Source organism: Zasmidium cellare, assembly GCF_010093935.1.
Source record: "Zasmidium cellare ATCC 36951 unplaced genomic scaffold M409scaffold_36, whole genome shotgun sequence".
In the NCBI taxonomy this organism is placed as follows: domain Eukaryota; kingdom Fungi; phylum Ascomycota; class Dothideomycetes; order Mycosphaerellales; family Mycosphaerellaceae; genus Zasmidium; species Zasmidium cellare.
The window spans coordinates 216846-229820 of NW_022986980.1; the positions used below are offsets into that span (position 1 = coordinate 216846).

The 12975-nt window shown below is 54.5% G+C and overlaps 4 protein-coding genes across 4 annotated transcripts; 2 read left to right on the forward strand and 2 right to left on the reverse strand.

The window, feature by feature from the left end:
* Nucleotides 1-1455: 1455 nt before the first annotated feature.
* M409DRAFT_58411 (uncharacterized protein) lies at nucleotides 1456-4042 on the forward strand (the record flags this gene model as incomplete). The annotated part of the gene is made up of 2 exons (XM_033813905.1): nucleotides 1456-2392; nucleotides 2442-4042. The coding sequence occupies 2 exons, from the start codon at nucleotides 1456-1458 to the stop codon at nucleotides 4040-4042; spliced, it is 2538 nt and encodes an 845-aa protein (XP_033663197.1).
* Nucleotides 4043-8557: 4515 nt separating this feature from the next.
* On the reverse strand, nucleotides 8558-9267 carry M409DRAFT_69210 (uncharacterized protein; the record flags this gene model as incomplete). The annotated part of the gene is made up of 4 exons (XM_033818181.1): nucleotides 8558-8623; nucleotides 8691-8816; nucleotides 8888-9214; nucleotides 9265-9267. 4 exons carry the CDS (start codon nucleotides 9265-9267, stop codon nucleotides 8558-8560), a joined length of 522 nt encoding a protein of 173 aa, XP_033663198.1.
* Nucleotides 9268-9630: 363 nt separating this feature from the next.
* M409DRAFT_27314 (uncharacterized protein) lies at nucleotides 9631-10815 on the forward strand (the record flags this gene model as incomplete). The annotated part of the gene is made up of 1 exon (XM_033808521.1): nucleotides 9631-10815. The coding sequence occupies one exon, from the start codon at nucleotides 9631-9633 to the stop codon at nucleotides 10813-10815; it is 1185 nt and encodes a 394-aa protein (XP_033663199.1).
* A 72-nt stretch (nucleotides 10816-10887) lies between these two features.
* M409DRAFT_69211 (uncharacterized protein) lies at nucleotides 10888-12236 on the reverse strand (the record flags this gene model as incomplete). The annotated part of the gene is made up of 2 exons (XM_033818182.1): nucleotides 10888-11946; nucleotides 12021-12236. 2 exons carry the CDS (start codon nucleotides 12234-12236, stop codon nucleotides 10888-10890), a joined length of 1275 nt encoding a protein of 424 aa, XP_033663200.1.
* Between the last annotated feature and the right edge of the window lie 739 nt (nucleotides 12237-12975).

Genomic DNA, 12975 nt, shown 5'->3' on the forward strand with positions numbered 1-12975 from the left:
TATCTGTCAGAAGGACGACTGTGCACTTTTCTCCAGACTTCCCTAGTGGCTGCGAAATCGATACTCTGCGTCAGGCATTGTCCGCGGTCTGGAACGCTTTCTGCAGTCCTTCTCGTCTTGATTGCTGTCCTCAACAACTCCTTCTTGAAGTCAAATGCGCCAACAAGCCATCACGACTCTTACGATCAGAAGTGCGGTTCGACTGTGCGGTGAAAGAGTTCAACAACCACCAAGACGGTACCCAATGGGACTTCACTCAACGGGTCTTGGCAGTTCTCGGCTGCTCCCGGGCGCGTAATCACTTCACCTCGTTCGCTGCCAACCTCACTCGTTCACCCACACGTTGTGCTTCGCACAGCGGAGAAATGCTGTCGTCGCAGTCGGTTCCGATGGCTTCTTGTGCTGCTCTCGAGGCCCTATTCGCCACTGCCGACGTACGCGACGTCGAGCGACGCTATTGTCAAGTGGAGTCCGTCACCTTTTCCCGAGGCATGCATGCCACTTCCACGAATGCTGTCACTTCAGGAGACTGTGAGTGCTGGACTGGCCACTTTCATGGTCATGAGGACCGTAGCATCACGTCGTACTGCCATCTGGAGAGCATGTCGTGTGACGGCGACGAGGCAGGTCCCTCTCTCCACGTTTGCACTTCTCGAATTCACGAAGTGTGGCGTTCTCTAGACTCAAGTCACGCAAATCGCATGCGTGCCATGCGGCTCGGGTCATCCCTCGACCTTAAAGACCAACCCACTTGTGGATCTTGAGTTGCATCTTTTCCTCTTTGAGAACTGTCCAATCTTGCGATGCCACAAGCGCTCGAATTCTCCTTCTTCTGCGCCTCAAAGCAGGCGCATACAGGATCATCGAAAGTCTACGTTGCCAGACTCAGCGCCGTCATGAGTCCGAAGATCGTGCACTGCTCACTCGAGGGACTGAGCCGTTTGATCCTGTTCGCCATGATCGTTTAAGGTTCTGGCGAGCACACACCTGCATGCAAGTCCCGCAAGTCCCATGCATGAAGGCCCTTGCATCCGTACCTGGCCGTTCGCTCGCGCTGCGGGTCTACTGGGATATATGCACCTCTACTTCACATCTGCTGGCCTGTCTGAGGCCCCCATTTCAGATCATGCCCCCCTCTCGTTATCAATTCATGGTGTCTCGTCAAACAACCTTTCTGTTGAGCACAACAGAGCCCGATCAACAACTGTGACCTTCGAAATCACGAAAGGATCAACGAACGTGGACAACTTCAATGCGTACATGACCAGGTTCGGTCCCGAGACACACCACATGGTATCACTACACACATACATGAGACCTGTACGACTACGACTTGGTTTGCGTCACTGTCGGACAATCGCTTAAAACCATCAATTGGGAGAGGCATTGGGGTTGCATATAGGCGACCAAGCACGTTGCAGCGAGATCTGGAGACTTGGAAGCTTCATCCGCAAGATGCCCGCAATCGCAGAGCTACTGGCCAAACGTGCCGGTCTGGCATTGGACTTTGTCCTGGACTCAGCTTCGCTCGTGGAAAGTAACATCCTCGAAGGAGAAGCAACGTTAGACAAGCGGGTCTTGATACCATGTTGCAACAGTACCAGCCCACCAGGTTTAGTCGAAGCAGTGACACGAGATCCATGGCAGAAGTCGGGCAAATACGCACTCGGGTGGGTGTACTTTGCAATAATATTACTGGTGTTCACGATAGCTCTGCAATGGTACCACTACTGGAACGACAAGATTCGAGTGGCTTCACACAAGGAGATGGTCGAGGAGTACGCGAAGACTGCATCGCCGGCGACAGATTATGAACATTCGGCGCTGAGCACCGATCGATCGACGAAGAAATTCTTTTTCCCAAAGGAAGGTCCAATTCCAGAGCCACGACCAGAGGACGATGGCCCAAGATCAAGCTGGTTGGTCAGGAACATATTTGCGCTCTCTCGATACGTATTCTATCGGCCCATTCCAAACTTCAGAGCACACAAGAAACTGCGACCGATTGTGTTCCCGACCATAGGAGTCTGCGTGCTCGTCTTCGCGGCGCTGGCCTTCGTGTTGCTTTACAGCTTTGTACCTCAGCCACTGTACTGGTCCTCGATTCAATTCGGCTCGCCGCCCTTGACAGTTCGGTCTGGCATGATCGCGGTGGCAATGTTGCCATGGATTGTTGCATTGAGTATGAAGGCCAACTTCATGTCGTTGCTTACCGGGATTGGTCACGAGCGACTGAATGTCCTACACCGATGGCTGGCCTACATCTTCATGATCTTGAGCATTATTCACACGGTGCCATTCTATGTGACGCCTGTGTGGGACGAAGGAGGACTTGCGGTGTTTCACAGACTTCTGAAGCAGCAGCAGTCTGGGGTTTACATCTATGGAACAGGTGAGCACGAGTAGTCCCGACGATCGTAACAGCGAATTGACATTTACAGGCATCGCCGCGTTGGTACCTACACTTTTCCTGTGCGTACACTCCTTCGGACCCATTCGACGGCGGTTTTACGAGGCCTTTGTCGTCGTGCATGTTCCCGTGGCCATCGTACTCCTTGCCATGATGTTTTGGCATTGCCACAACTACCTCACTTCCTGGAGCTATCTGTTCGCCACAATGGCCATCTGGCTGGCATCCTACGCGTTCCGTCTCTTCTACTTGAACTGGGCAAATCCTTGGAGGATGTCTTTCTGCATTGGAGAAGAAGCCGCCGTGACAGTACTCCATGAGAATGCCGTCAAAGTCACAATACCGACACAAGTTCGATGGAAGCCTGGCCAGTACGTCTATCTGCGAATGCCTGGGATCTCGCTATTCGAGAACCATCCCTTCACCATCGCTTCCCTGTGCAGCGACGACTATCCTTCCGAATACGGCGAGAACTACCGCGACATGGTGGTAGTCTTTAGACCGTTTGGCGGTTTCACTAAGAGAGTGCTCAACAGTGCTCTCGACCATGGACCATGGTGGACGTATCGTGCCTTTATCGATGGCCCATATGGCGGCATGCGTCGAACACTCCATTCCTTCGACCACGTTGTGCTAATCGCCGGAGGCACAGGCATCACAGCTGTGGCATCGCAACTGCTCGACCTCATCAAACGCATGCGAGACGGCAAAGCCGTGACCAAGAATGTCCACTTGATCTGGGCCATGAAACGACCAGAAACAATGGAATGGTTCAAAGAAGAGCTCCGCATCTGCCGTGAGTTTGCTCCGCCAGACACCGTCAGCTGCCAGTTCTTCATCACCGCCGCCAAACGCCAGATGCAGACTGGCAAGATTGTCAGCGCGCAGACCCCGAACCGGCCTGTCAGCATGGTCTTCCACGACAAAGTCAACGACGTCTTCCAAAACATCGCCAGCAACCGCTTCTCGATGAGCTCGCACCGCAACTCAGCCCACATTCGCGAAGAAGCAGAAGGCGACCCGGAGCGCGAAAAACAACTCCGCGAAGAAAACGAAGACCGCATCCGTCCCCTCCCAGAAGCCCACCTCAAACCCGTCCGCCAACCCTCCCGAACCCACCTCGCTCCACCCCAACAACAACAACCACTAGAAGACTACACCAACACCACCGAACAAACCCCTCACCTCCCGCCACACCCAACGCTCCACGAAAAACGCCGCTCAAAAGCCATCAACCTCGACATCTCCTCCGCCCAAAACCTGCCCCCAGCAGCCGCGCAACTCCAACACCACAACCCCACCTCCCCCACCACCTTCGACAACATCGGCTTCCCCTCCACACCGACCGAATTCCAGAAGAACCTCATGCGCTTCGCCTTCATGCCCGCCGCGACGCGGGTGAAGCGCAGCGGCTGGAACGTCGAGTGGGGACGGCCGGAAGTGCCGTATATGCTGAGGGAGTTGAGCGAGGAGTGGAAGGGACGGGGGAAGCGGGCTTGTGTGTTTGTTTGTGGGCCGCCGGGGATGCGGGTTGATGTGTCCAGGACGGTGGCGGAGTTGCAGGGGAGTTTGGTGATGGGTGAGGGAGGGTGTGAGGAGGTTTATTTGCATACGGAGAATTATGCGCTTTGATTGGGGGTGAAGGATTGTGGAGAAGAGAGGCGTGATTTGATACCCCTATTTATGACTTGACAGTCTCTTTCATGAAGTTATGTATTCGTTGTACAGAACTTGAAGCACCATTTCACCAGACGATTTCAACTGTCGTCTCATATCAGTACATCCCCTCATTCAGGATGCCTTCAGCATGCAGGGGAATTTCGCAGAGGGACAAGATTCGACAAGCCCATATCCAGCGATGACCCGCTGAAGACCAAACGGCGACGAGGACAAAAGACAAAGGAGTGAAATAAGCAATCAACAAGCCAATTCATGACATTCCGCTTTTGATGATGTGGCCGCCAGCAAAGCAAAAGAGCAAAGCAAAGCCCTCCACATCTTTTCTAGCTAAAAGTACACGTTTTGCTGCCTGTCGTTTTTCTTCTCATCAAGTGGTGGTGTAGTAGGATCAGACAGACTTGCGTCGTCGTCGCTTCCAGTTCAAGTTGCAATGCATGTGTGTGATCACTCTCGTGAGTGACCTGGTGGTATCTCATTCATCGACCATCTCTTTCGTTCACAGTATCCCTTCCCATGGTTGAAAATCAAGCCGTGAACACCATCAAAAACCCATCCCATCGCCAAAACACCTCTTGCCAAGAAGAAACGTCGAAGTTGAAGATGTGAGCAGCAGCGATAGCGTCGATTGATTGCTTTTCGGGGAATCAAATGCTGCGTGTGAGATTAGGAGGAGTGAGTGCGAGTCGAGGAGCCGTTGCTGCCTTGACCGTTGCCGCCACGACCATTGCCGTAGCCTGGGCCGATGAAGGTGGGCGCAGATGGAGGCTTGCCGTTGCTGTCGTAGTGACCTTGGTCATGGCAGACGGTCTTGAGGAGCTGCTCGATCGTCTGGTATTCGACTGCAGCAATGTCCGCCAAGGACAGCGTGTCGGGAGCATCGCCGTAGGCGAAGTTGAGGTTGCCCATCGGCTGCATCTCGTAGCCAGTCGCCTTGGCCATCTGGCGAGCAGCAAGAGAAGATGCACGGGAGCCAGACTTGTTGGCGGAAGTAGCCTCGCGGAACAGGCGGGCGTAGTACTCGACGAGGTTGTAGCTGACTCCTGGGTAGATTGACAGCGCCGAGAATGGCCAGTGAATGGCGAGGGGATGAATGCCTCCGACAGCGATATTCACGCCCTTGCCGTCAGCGATGGCGCCAAAGCCCTGGCTCTTGACGACGCCGTTGAGGTACGCCTTCTGCTTCTCGCTGAAGCCGGGACAGAAGAGTGCGGCGGAGACGAGCTCTTGGAGGAGGGCCTTGTTCGGCTCGAGAGGCTGAGGATGCTTATCATACTCGTGCTTACGAATGTAATCGCAGAGACACGTGATGAGCTTCGTAGCGGTGTCGTACATGGCGCGGCGCTCACGAACCGTGACGAGGTCGGCAGCAAACCATGGGTACTTGTAGAGCATGGTGATCATCATCTCATACACCCGGCAGGGGCTCTTGGAGATGAATGGAGCACGCTCGCTCTGGTTGGCATGCTTGATCAGCGCATGGAACTCCTCGGTGTGAACAAATCCACTGAAACCATCGGCAGGCGAGTCCTCGTAGTACTGGCGCTTAGTCTGGTCGACAATGGGCTGGCCTCGAACCCAGCGGACATGCTTGGCTCGTGGGAAGAGTTCGGCCATCAACTCATCTTGGGTGCAGGTTGTGACCTTGACGTTGCGAGAACCGACCTTTGGTGGACGCCCATCTTCTGCCCGCTTGTTGAGCTGACGCGTGCACCAAATAGCCTCGTTTGCCGTTGCGACTTCAATGTAGCAGTCAAGCGTCTTGCCAGACTCACGCTCCATCATGATGTGCACAGCGTGGTAAGGAGAGCCATCTGGCATGCGGTTGATCTGAGCTTGGCGGCCGACGAAGGCAGTCAGCTCCTGCTTGGTGGCCGTGTATGGGATGTCCGACACGCAGATGACACCAGCCGTTGACGGGTTGATGGCACGGCATAGCTCGGTCATCGGCAGCGAGTCGAAGGCCTCGTCGAGATTGGGCTTCATCATACCGCTGATGGCAAGGTCAAGCCAGTCTGGCTGCGGTGGTGGTGGAAGCTCTTGGTGAGGACGCATTGCAAGAGCTTCGATCTCTGGGACATTGCGGTCGACCTTCGCAAACATCTTCAAGTCTTGGTATCGAGCAGGGCCCATGATGGGTGCTGGCAGCTTGGCCGAAGTCGTGTAGCGACTCATTCGGGCGTAGTCAAACGGGTCTTCAGTCTTGCCTTCCATGATCTCCTCAGCCAAAAAGCGCGAGCTCGGAGTGTGAGAGACCTGCGACCGAGAGAATGACGACTTGTCACTGTCACTACGGCGGGCCAAGGCCCCGTTCTGAGCATTGAGTCCGCCGAAGACGTCTTCGTTGACGGTGCTCGGGTTGACAGTGCTTGGTGGGCCGTATGGCTGGTGAGCCTTGATGCTCAGGTTGTCGAGTCGAGCACCCAGGCCGTTGGTGCCATCGCCGAAAGCTTCAGGTGCGGTGAAGTTGTATGTGCGGCGTGGGGTCGGATGTGCCATGTGCATTGAGGACATGGGGCCGCGCTGAGGAAGCTGAGTGGCGAATGTGTGGTTTGAGATGCTGGACTCGGGACGCACGAAAGGCTCCAACATGACATTCTGTTGAGCGGGCGTTGGCACGTATCGAGGAGCCTGCGGGTTGAAGCGCATGTTCGATTGGGTGTGGTGGTACATGGAGCCACCTGCTGGGGATGGCGCGAACGTGCGATTGGCACTTGAGACAACAGACGGAGCTCGCGCTCCACCGAAACCGCCATGGCGAGCAGTGTTGCCGTGACCTCCGCGTCCAACACCATTGGGTTGCTGGTATCCGAAGGCAGGTGGAGGAGCGATGCTGGCAGGTGGAGGGAAGGCATGCGTCTGCTGGCGACCAACTGTGCCATCGCGGAGGGTCGGGTAGCCATCATGCGTGGCATCGTCGTAGTAGTAGCGGCCATTGTAGGCGTAGTCGGGCTTGCGACCGTACATGTCCTCAAGATTTCCGTACATCTTGCTTGATGGCCACTCGTCGTGGTCGCGATTCTGCTCTACTGACCAAGTGGTATCCGTGTATTGGATGGTGTCGACCACTGGCTTTTGGTGCGGAAGCTCAACGACGTTCGCAGGTGCTGGTGTTTCCGATGTCAGTGCTGTACAAGGAACTCATCACCTGCATGGATGGCTGTTTGTGACAAGGTGGTGGGTGGTGTTGGAGGAGGTGAAGGTGATTGAAAGGAAGGAGTGCGGACAAGTGACCACGAGGTGACGCCACGCGTCATGTGACGGCGCGCACGCGCGATGCATGTGGGTGAAGTGAATGTGTGCATGTGCATGTGCATGTGGTGAACTTACTCTTTCCGCAATCGGCGCAACAGTCTTGGTGGTTTCGGAGCGACCAATTCTTGCCGAGATAGTGGTCGTAGCAGAGCTTGTGGCCACACGGTTCGAGGGCGACGGCGGGTTCGTGCTTACAACGGAGGCAGTTGTAGTTGACGGCTCGGATGTTGATGCTGGGCATCGAAAGGAAGTTGGCGAGCGCGAACGAGTCACTGTGAAGAAGAGTCGTTAGAACCGTCGCACCTTCAAAAGAAAGCACGAGCAAGCGAGAGCTTGCTGTTGTGGTTGCAAGCGCCCTGGCAGGGCGCTAGCAAGACACTGACGAAGCCCTGGCAAGGCACTGGAGTCTGGCGAGACTGAAGACGCCCTGGCAAGGCACTTCGGTCTGGCAAGACACTGGCGGCGCCCTGGCAAGGCACGGACACGGTTGGCAGTCGGGCTCGAATGCTGTCACTGTGCAGTGAGTGTGAGTGTTCGGGTTGTCGACAAACCTGGAGGAGGTGCCCAGGAGACGGAGTGGTTGCTGGGTGCAAGCCACCAGTCGCTGGAGGGGTGTAAGGAGAAAGGGGATGTATCGAGTGTGGTGTATCTTTTGGAGAAAAACGAAGCTCGAGGTTGGTGTGTTGGAAAAGAAGCAAGCTGTTTCTAGAAAGCAGCGGAAGAAATAGGTTGTGTGCGAGCCCGTGCTCTGTTGACGAGCCAATGAGCCGAATTCCGCCGTGAGTGAATGTTGAAGCCAGCGGACGACAAACGCTGCGCCCAAGCCGAGCAAGCCCTCCCAATGAATCAAGCAACTATAGGTTTGGGTTGATGGGAACCTCTGTCATTTTTCATACGTACTCTCATCATTGGCTTCGGTTTCATGAATTCACAACCGCCGGCCACGCTGTATTCGCTTTTCGAACTTCGTCCCGGGTTGACGATGTTGGAGAGACACAGTCCGGTTATGCTGCAATGTCTCCAACCTCAACCCGCCCAAGTATCTGCATGCTTACTCTCGTAGTGGTGCCAGACTGACATTCTCGAGCGCGTGGAACATGCATGTCGCTTGCGGTATTCTCGTCCGTCCTGTCGCAGCATTTCCCCTCCGCGAGTGGGCAACATTCATACACCCCTTAGTCAAACTGTACGGGTAAGTAGCTGCTCATGATTTAATCATTGGGGATGGAGACGCACCGGAGTCAAGAAGCTCTCTGCCACAAATCGAGCTCTTGCGTTCAACTGCGAAGCGTTAGCCAAGGGTCTCAGGTGAAGATACAGTCGTTCTCCCAGATCTGTGGGTACTCACAAAGAGCTTCATCTCCGAGATCTCCTTGTCCACTTCCTCCATGAACTGAATGATGAAGTCCACCAGCTTGTGCTTCAACATCTCCTCCGTGTGGAAGTTCGTAATCAAGAACGAAATATCATAGCCCTGCCCCATAGTCAGTATCCCACTCTGCTTTTCGTCTGTCCCGCCATCATGATAATTCATCCTTCACATACCGGCACCGGCTTTCTCCTCAAAATAAAGAACGCCTCCGCTCTCTGCGTCAAGAACCTCGTAAACTTGTGCACCAGGATATGCTCAATCTCATCCGCCTGTTTAATCCGCAAGCTCACTCGCACGCTGTTCACCGACGGCTCAACCAACACTCGCTCTTCTTGATTTCGTGAGACGGTCAGCGGGTTGAGGACGACTTCGGGAGACGTCTTGGCTTCGATCTCGGGGACATTGTGTCGCTCGGAGGCTTGCGATGCGAAGTTGGAGAGGGATAAGGCGGCTGTGAGGGTCGAGCGGACTGCTGAGAGGTAGGGACGGAGGGATTGCGACTTCGAGAGGTGAGTATTAGGTAGCAGCTTTCACGTGGTTGTGTACGGACCATTGTGGCTGCGGAAGCTGCGCTATCGCATGAGGTGGATGGGTGAGCCTTCCAAGCACTTCAAATGCCTTGGTTGAGTGTCGTGGGTTTCGAAGTAGTGGTGATATGGTAGTTTCAATGTATTGAAGCTGCCGCGCAAGTCGAGGTGACGTCTCATCAGCCAACGTCGGCGATGTGGGGCTGAGGTCTTGAATTTCGGTGCCTGAGTCCAATCGTCTCAACCTGCATCGACCTGATCCTACAACGGAGTGCCCGACGCGCGAGGTAAACAAGCACGGTAAGGATAAGTAACGCCAGTTTATCTTCTATCCCTTCGTTCTTTCCTATCTCCTTCTCAGTGTACTTCTCACAAGCTATACAGCGACCATGTCGCGCCTCATAGACCTTCCAGGAGAATTGTTATGCCAGATACTAGAAGAAGTTGGAGGCAGCCATCTCAGACGCGACAACGGCTCAGCAAGACTATGTGTATGCCGCAAATGGTACGCAGCCGCAAGACCAGTGTACCTCTCAGGACTCGGAACCACAAAAGTCAACATCTTCGGTCACAACCTAGGCGAGCTGGAGACCAAGTACAGCTACTCCAGCCTACGACGCCTGATGCACAAGAACACGCGAGAAATGCGAATCAGACTGCTGGGTCATTACTGGGACGAGAACTCTTGCCAAGCATTTGACTCTGAATACGTAGAAGACGACGAGGAAGGCGGAGCAGCAGGCCCTCCCACCCCAATCAATGAGCCACCCATCGAATTCGAAGAACCAGAGCACATCGTAGCTCTGGAACAATGGCGAGATCGCTACCTTCGCCCGCAGCTCGACGCCCTCTTCACTGACCTTCGCCATTTAGAGGCCCTGGAATCACTCACCTTTGAAGCGAGCGCCGACCCTGAAGTAGGCCATGAACGCGGACCACACTGGGATTACCTCTACCAATCCACAATCCTCACCTTCCTGCACAACCTGCCCGTAACTCACGACCTGAAAGACCTGACCCTCGACATAAGCGGCCTGCGCAACGGTCTCCTCAATGACAGCGAAGCAGACCACCACCTGTGCACCTCCCTCGCCAAAATCCTCCCCAGAATCGAAAACGTCCGTCTGCGAATGCCCACCCTCTGCGAAAAAATCTTCGCACTCGACTCAAACCTCCAACCCAATGAAATCAGACTAAGAACCCTCATCATCAAACTCCACCTCCCCACCTTCCGCTACACAGACGAAGCCCGCGTGCAACGCTGTCCCCTATCGCCAGGAACACGGACCAGTCAAGCCTTACTACTAACATTCGCACGCAACTCAGATATCTTCATGAAGAAGCTCGCCCAGCTGCGAGGAAGTGGGACCGGCCATGGAATAACGGGTTTGCGAATCTCGTTTGCGTTTCCGGTGACGCCTTCGGTGTCGACGTTGGATTGCTTGACGATGCGGGTGCAGAACTTGCCGGAGGATTATTTTCTTTACGAGGATGATGGGAAGCCGAACTGGTATGAATTGAGCCAGGCGGGGAGGATGTTGAATGGTGGGGCGTTTAACATAGGAACGACATGAAAAGGATCGAGGTCGTGGAAGGCCTTTAAGCCTCGAAAGATTTTCTCTAGCATCCCGTCTTGTCCACAGAATCTATGTCATGTACTTCCTCAACCCCCTCAGTCTCTCCTTCGCCTGCTCCAACACTTTATCGTCCTTGCACACCGCAAACCGCAGCCAATCCTCCACAATATGCGCATTCTTATCGGTAAAGAACTCGGTCGGTGGAATCGCCGCCACGCCGAACTCCTTGATCAGGAACCAGCTCAGCTTGAAATCCCTCGGTCGACTCGCCACGTGCGGTGGGAAATCGTAGTCTTGAGGAAGTTTGACTTTGGCCAGGTTGACGAGAACGAAGTAGCCGCCCTCGGGATCGGAGTATGGCAGACCAAGCTCGTCCCAGACTTGGTTGAAGAGGTCCATTTTGGCTTTCATTTCTCGCTTGCTTTCGTCCCAGAAGCCATGCTTGTCGGCTTGTTCGAAGGCGACTGCTGTGGCTTCTTGCAAGGGGCTGACGCTGCTGTAGCAGATCCGCGTGTGTGCGGCGGAGACGTATTTGATCAGATGCTCAGGGCCAATGAGGTAGCCCACTCTCCAGCCCGTGGCATAAAAGTTCTTGCCTGCAGATCCGACGGTGAGGGTCAATTTGGCAATTTCCGGGGAGAGAGTCGCGACGCGGGTGAAGGGGACGTAGTATAACCGGTCGTAGACTTCGTCGGAGAGGATGATGATGTTATGCTTGACGCAGATATCCCCAATGGCTTGCAGTTCCTCCTTGCTGAAGACCTTGCCGATGGGATTGTGCGGACTGTTCAACACGACCATTCTCGTGCGGGGTGTAATGGCCGCTTCAAACTCTTTCATATCGATCTTCCACTCGCTGGCACTGGTGGTCTTCGTCGAGCCTTCTTTCGGTGGGTGCATGGGGACGTAAACGACTTTGCCGCCGGGCATTTCGATGTTTGAGATATACTGGTCGAAGTAGGGTTCGAAGACAATGACTTCGTCGCCGGCCTCGAGGAAGCCCATGAAGGCTGAGAGCATGCCCTCGTTGGCGCCCGTGGTGATCGTGACTTCGGTGTCAGGGTTGATCTCGCGGCCGAAGAAGGGGGAGTAGGCGTCTGCGATAGCCTTCTTTAATCGTGGTCGGCCCTATACATTCGCATCAGTTTTCCTGCATTCTTCACATGCAAGTCTTTCCTAGATAGGAAGTAGCAGACATATACCTTCGTAGGTGAATACTGATTGCACTCCACCCGATCCAGTGCCTCCTTGGCAGCATCGATGCAGAACTTCGGTGGATTGTATCCAAAGAACCCTTGGCCCATGTTCACCATTGGCGTCACCGTGGACGCCTGAGCCGCCTCATTGACAATGCTCCAAACATCCTGTCTCTGCCCGGCCACGCGCTGGGCGGGCTTGAAAGGATCGCCTTGGACCATCGATGCCGTGAAGGTTCTGATGTGCTGACTTGAGAATCGTTTGGAGTGTAATGCTTGGCTTGCGATTCGTCCCAATGGCTTCATCTCACTGCATGTACAGGATGAGCTCTCTCTCACAAGGAATTGAGTCAGCCAATCTTCACAAGCACCGAAGTCGCAGCAGCTCCTCGAGTCACGTCATTTTACGGCCGTGAAACTTCGACGGGAAGGAACGGGCCGCTTGAATTGTTGCGCCACGTTTCACTCCCCTGTCGTTGCTGATCGTGTGACGGCAGGTTTGACGGCGTGGATCCATTTGGAAGAAAAATGTCTCGAACAAGCCGTACTCGAGTGCTATATCTTCAACAACGCCGGTGGCTCTCTTGGTCTTGTTGTTGACGCAGCTGCTGGCATAGATATACTGAACTCCAACTCCCTTAACTCCGCGAGCAGCAAGATGTCACCAGCTTATCAGACTTCCCTCAACGCATACGCCATAGCTCACCGAATTCTCGCCGGCCAGACGAGCCCCATTCCCGCCCAGGCTCGTGAGCGTCACGACGAGAGGGCAGCTGACGTCGTCCCGTTTTGCTGCAGGAGGTAATTCGGTGGCAGGCGGAAGGAAAGCATAAAAAATGTGATATATGTGGGTGCGGACGTCTGCCGTGAAGTAGGTTCTTGGGTGATCTTTTTCAATCCAATCTCCCATCATCTCGACTTGAAGAAGACCCAACTCTCCTACCACTTCGACTTTGGCTGC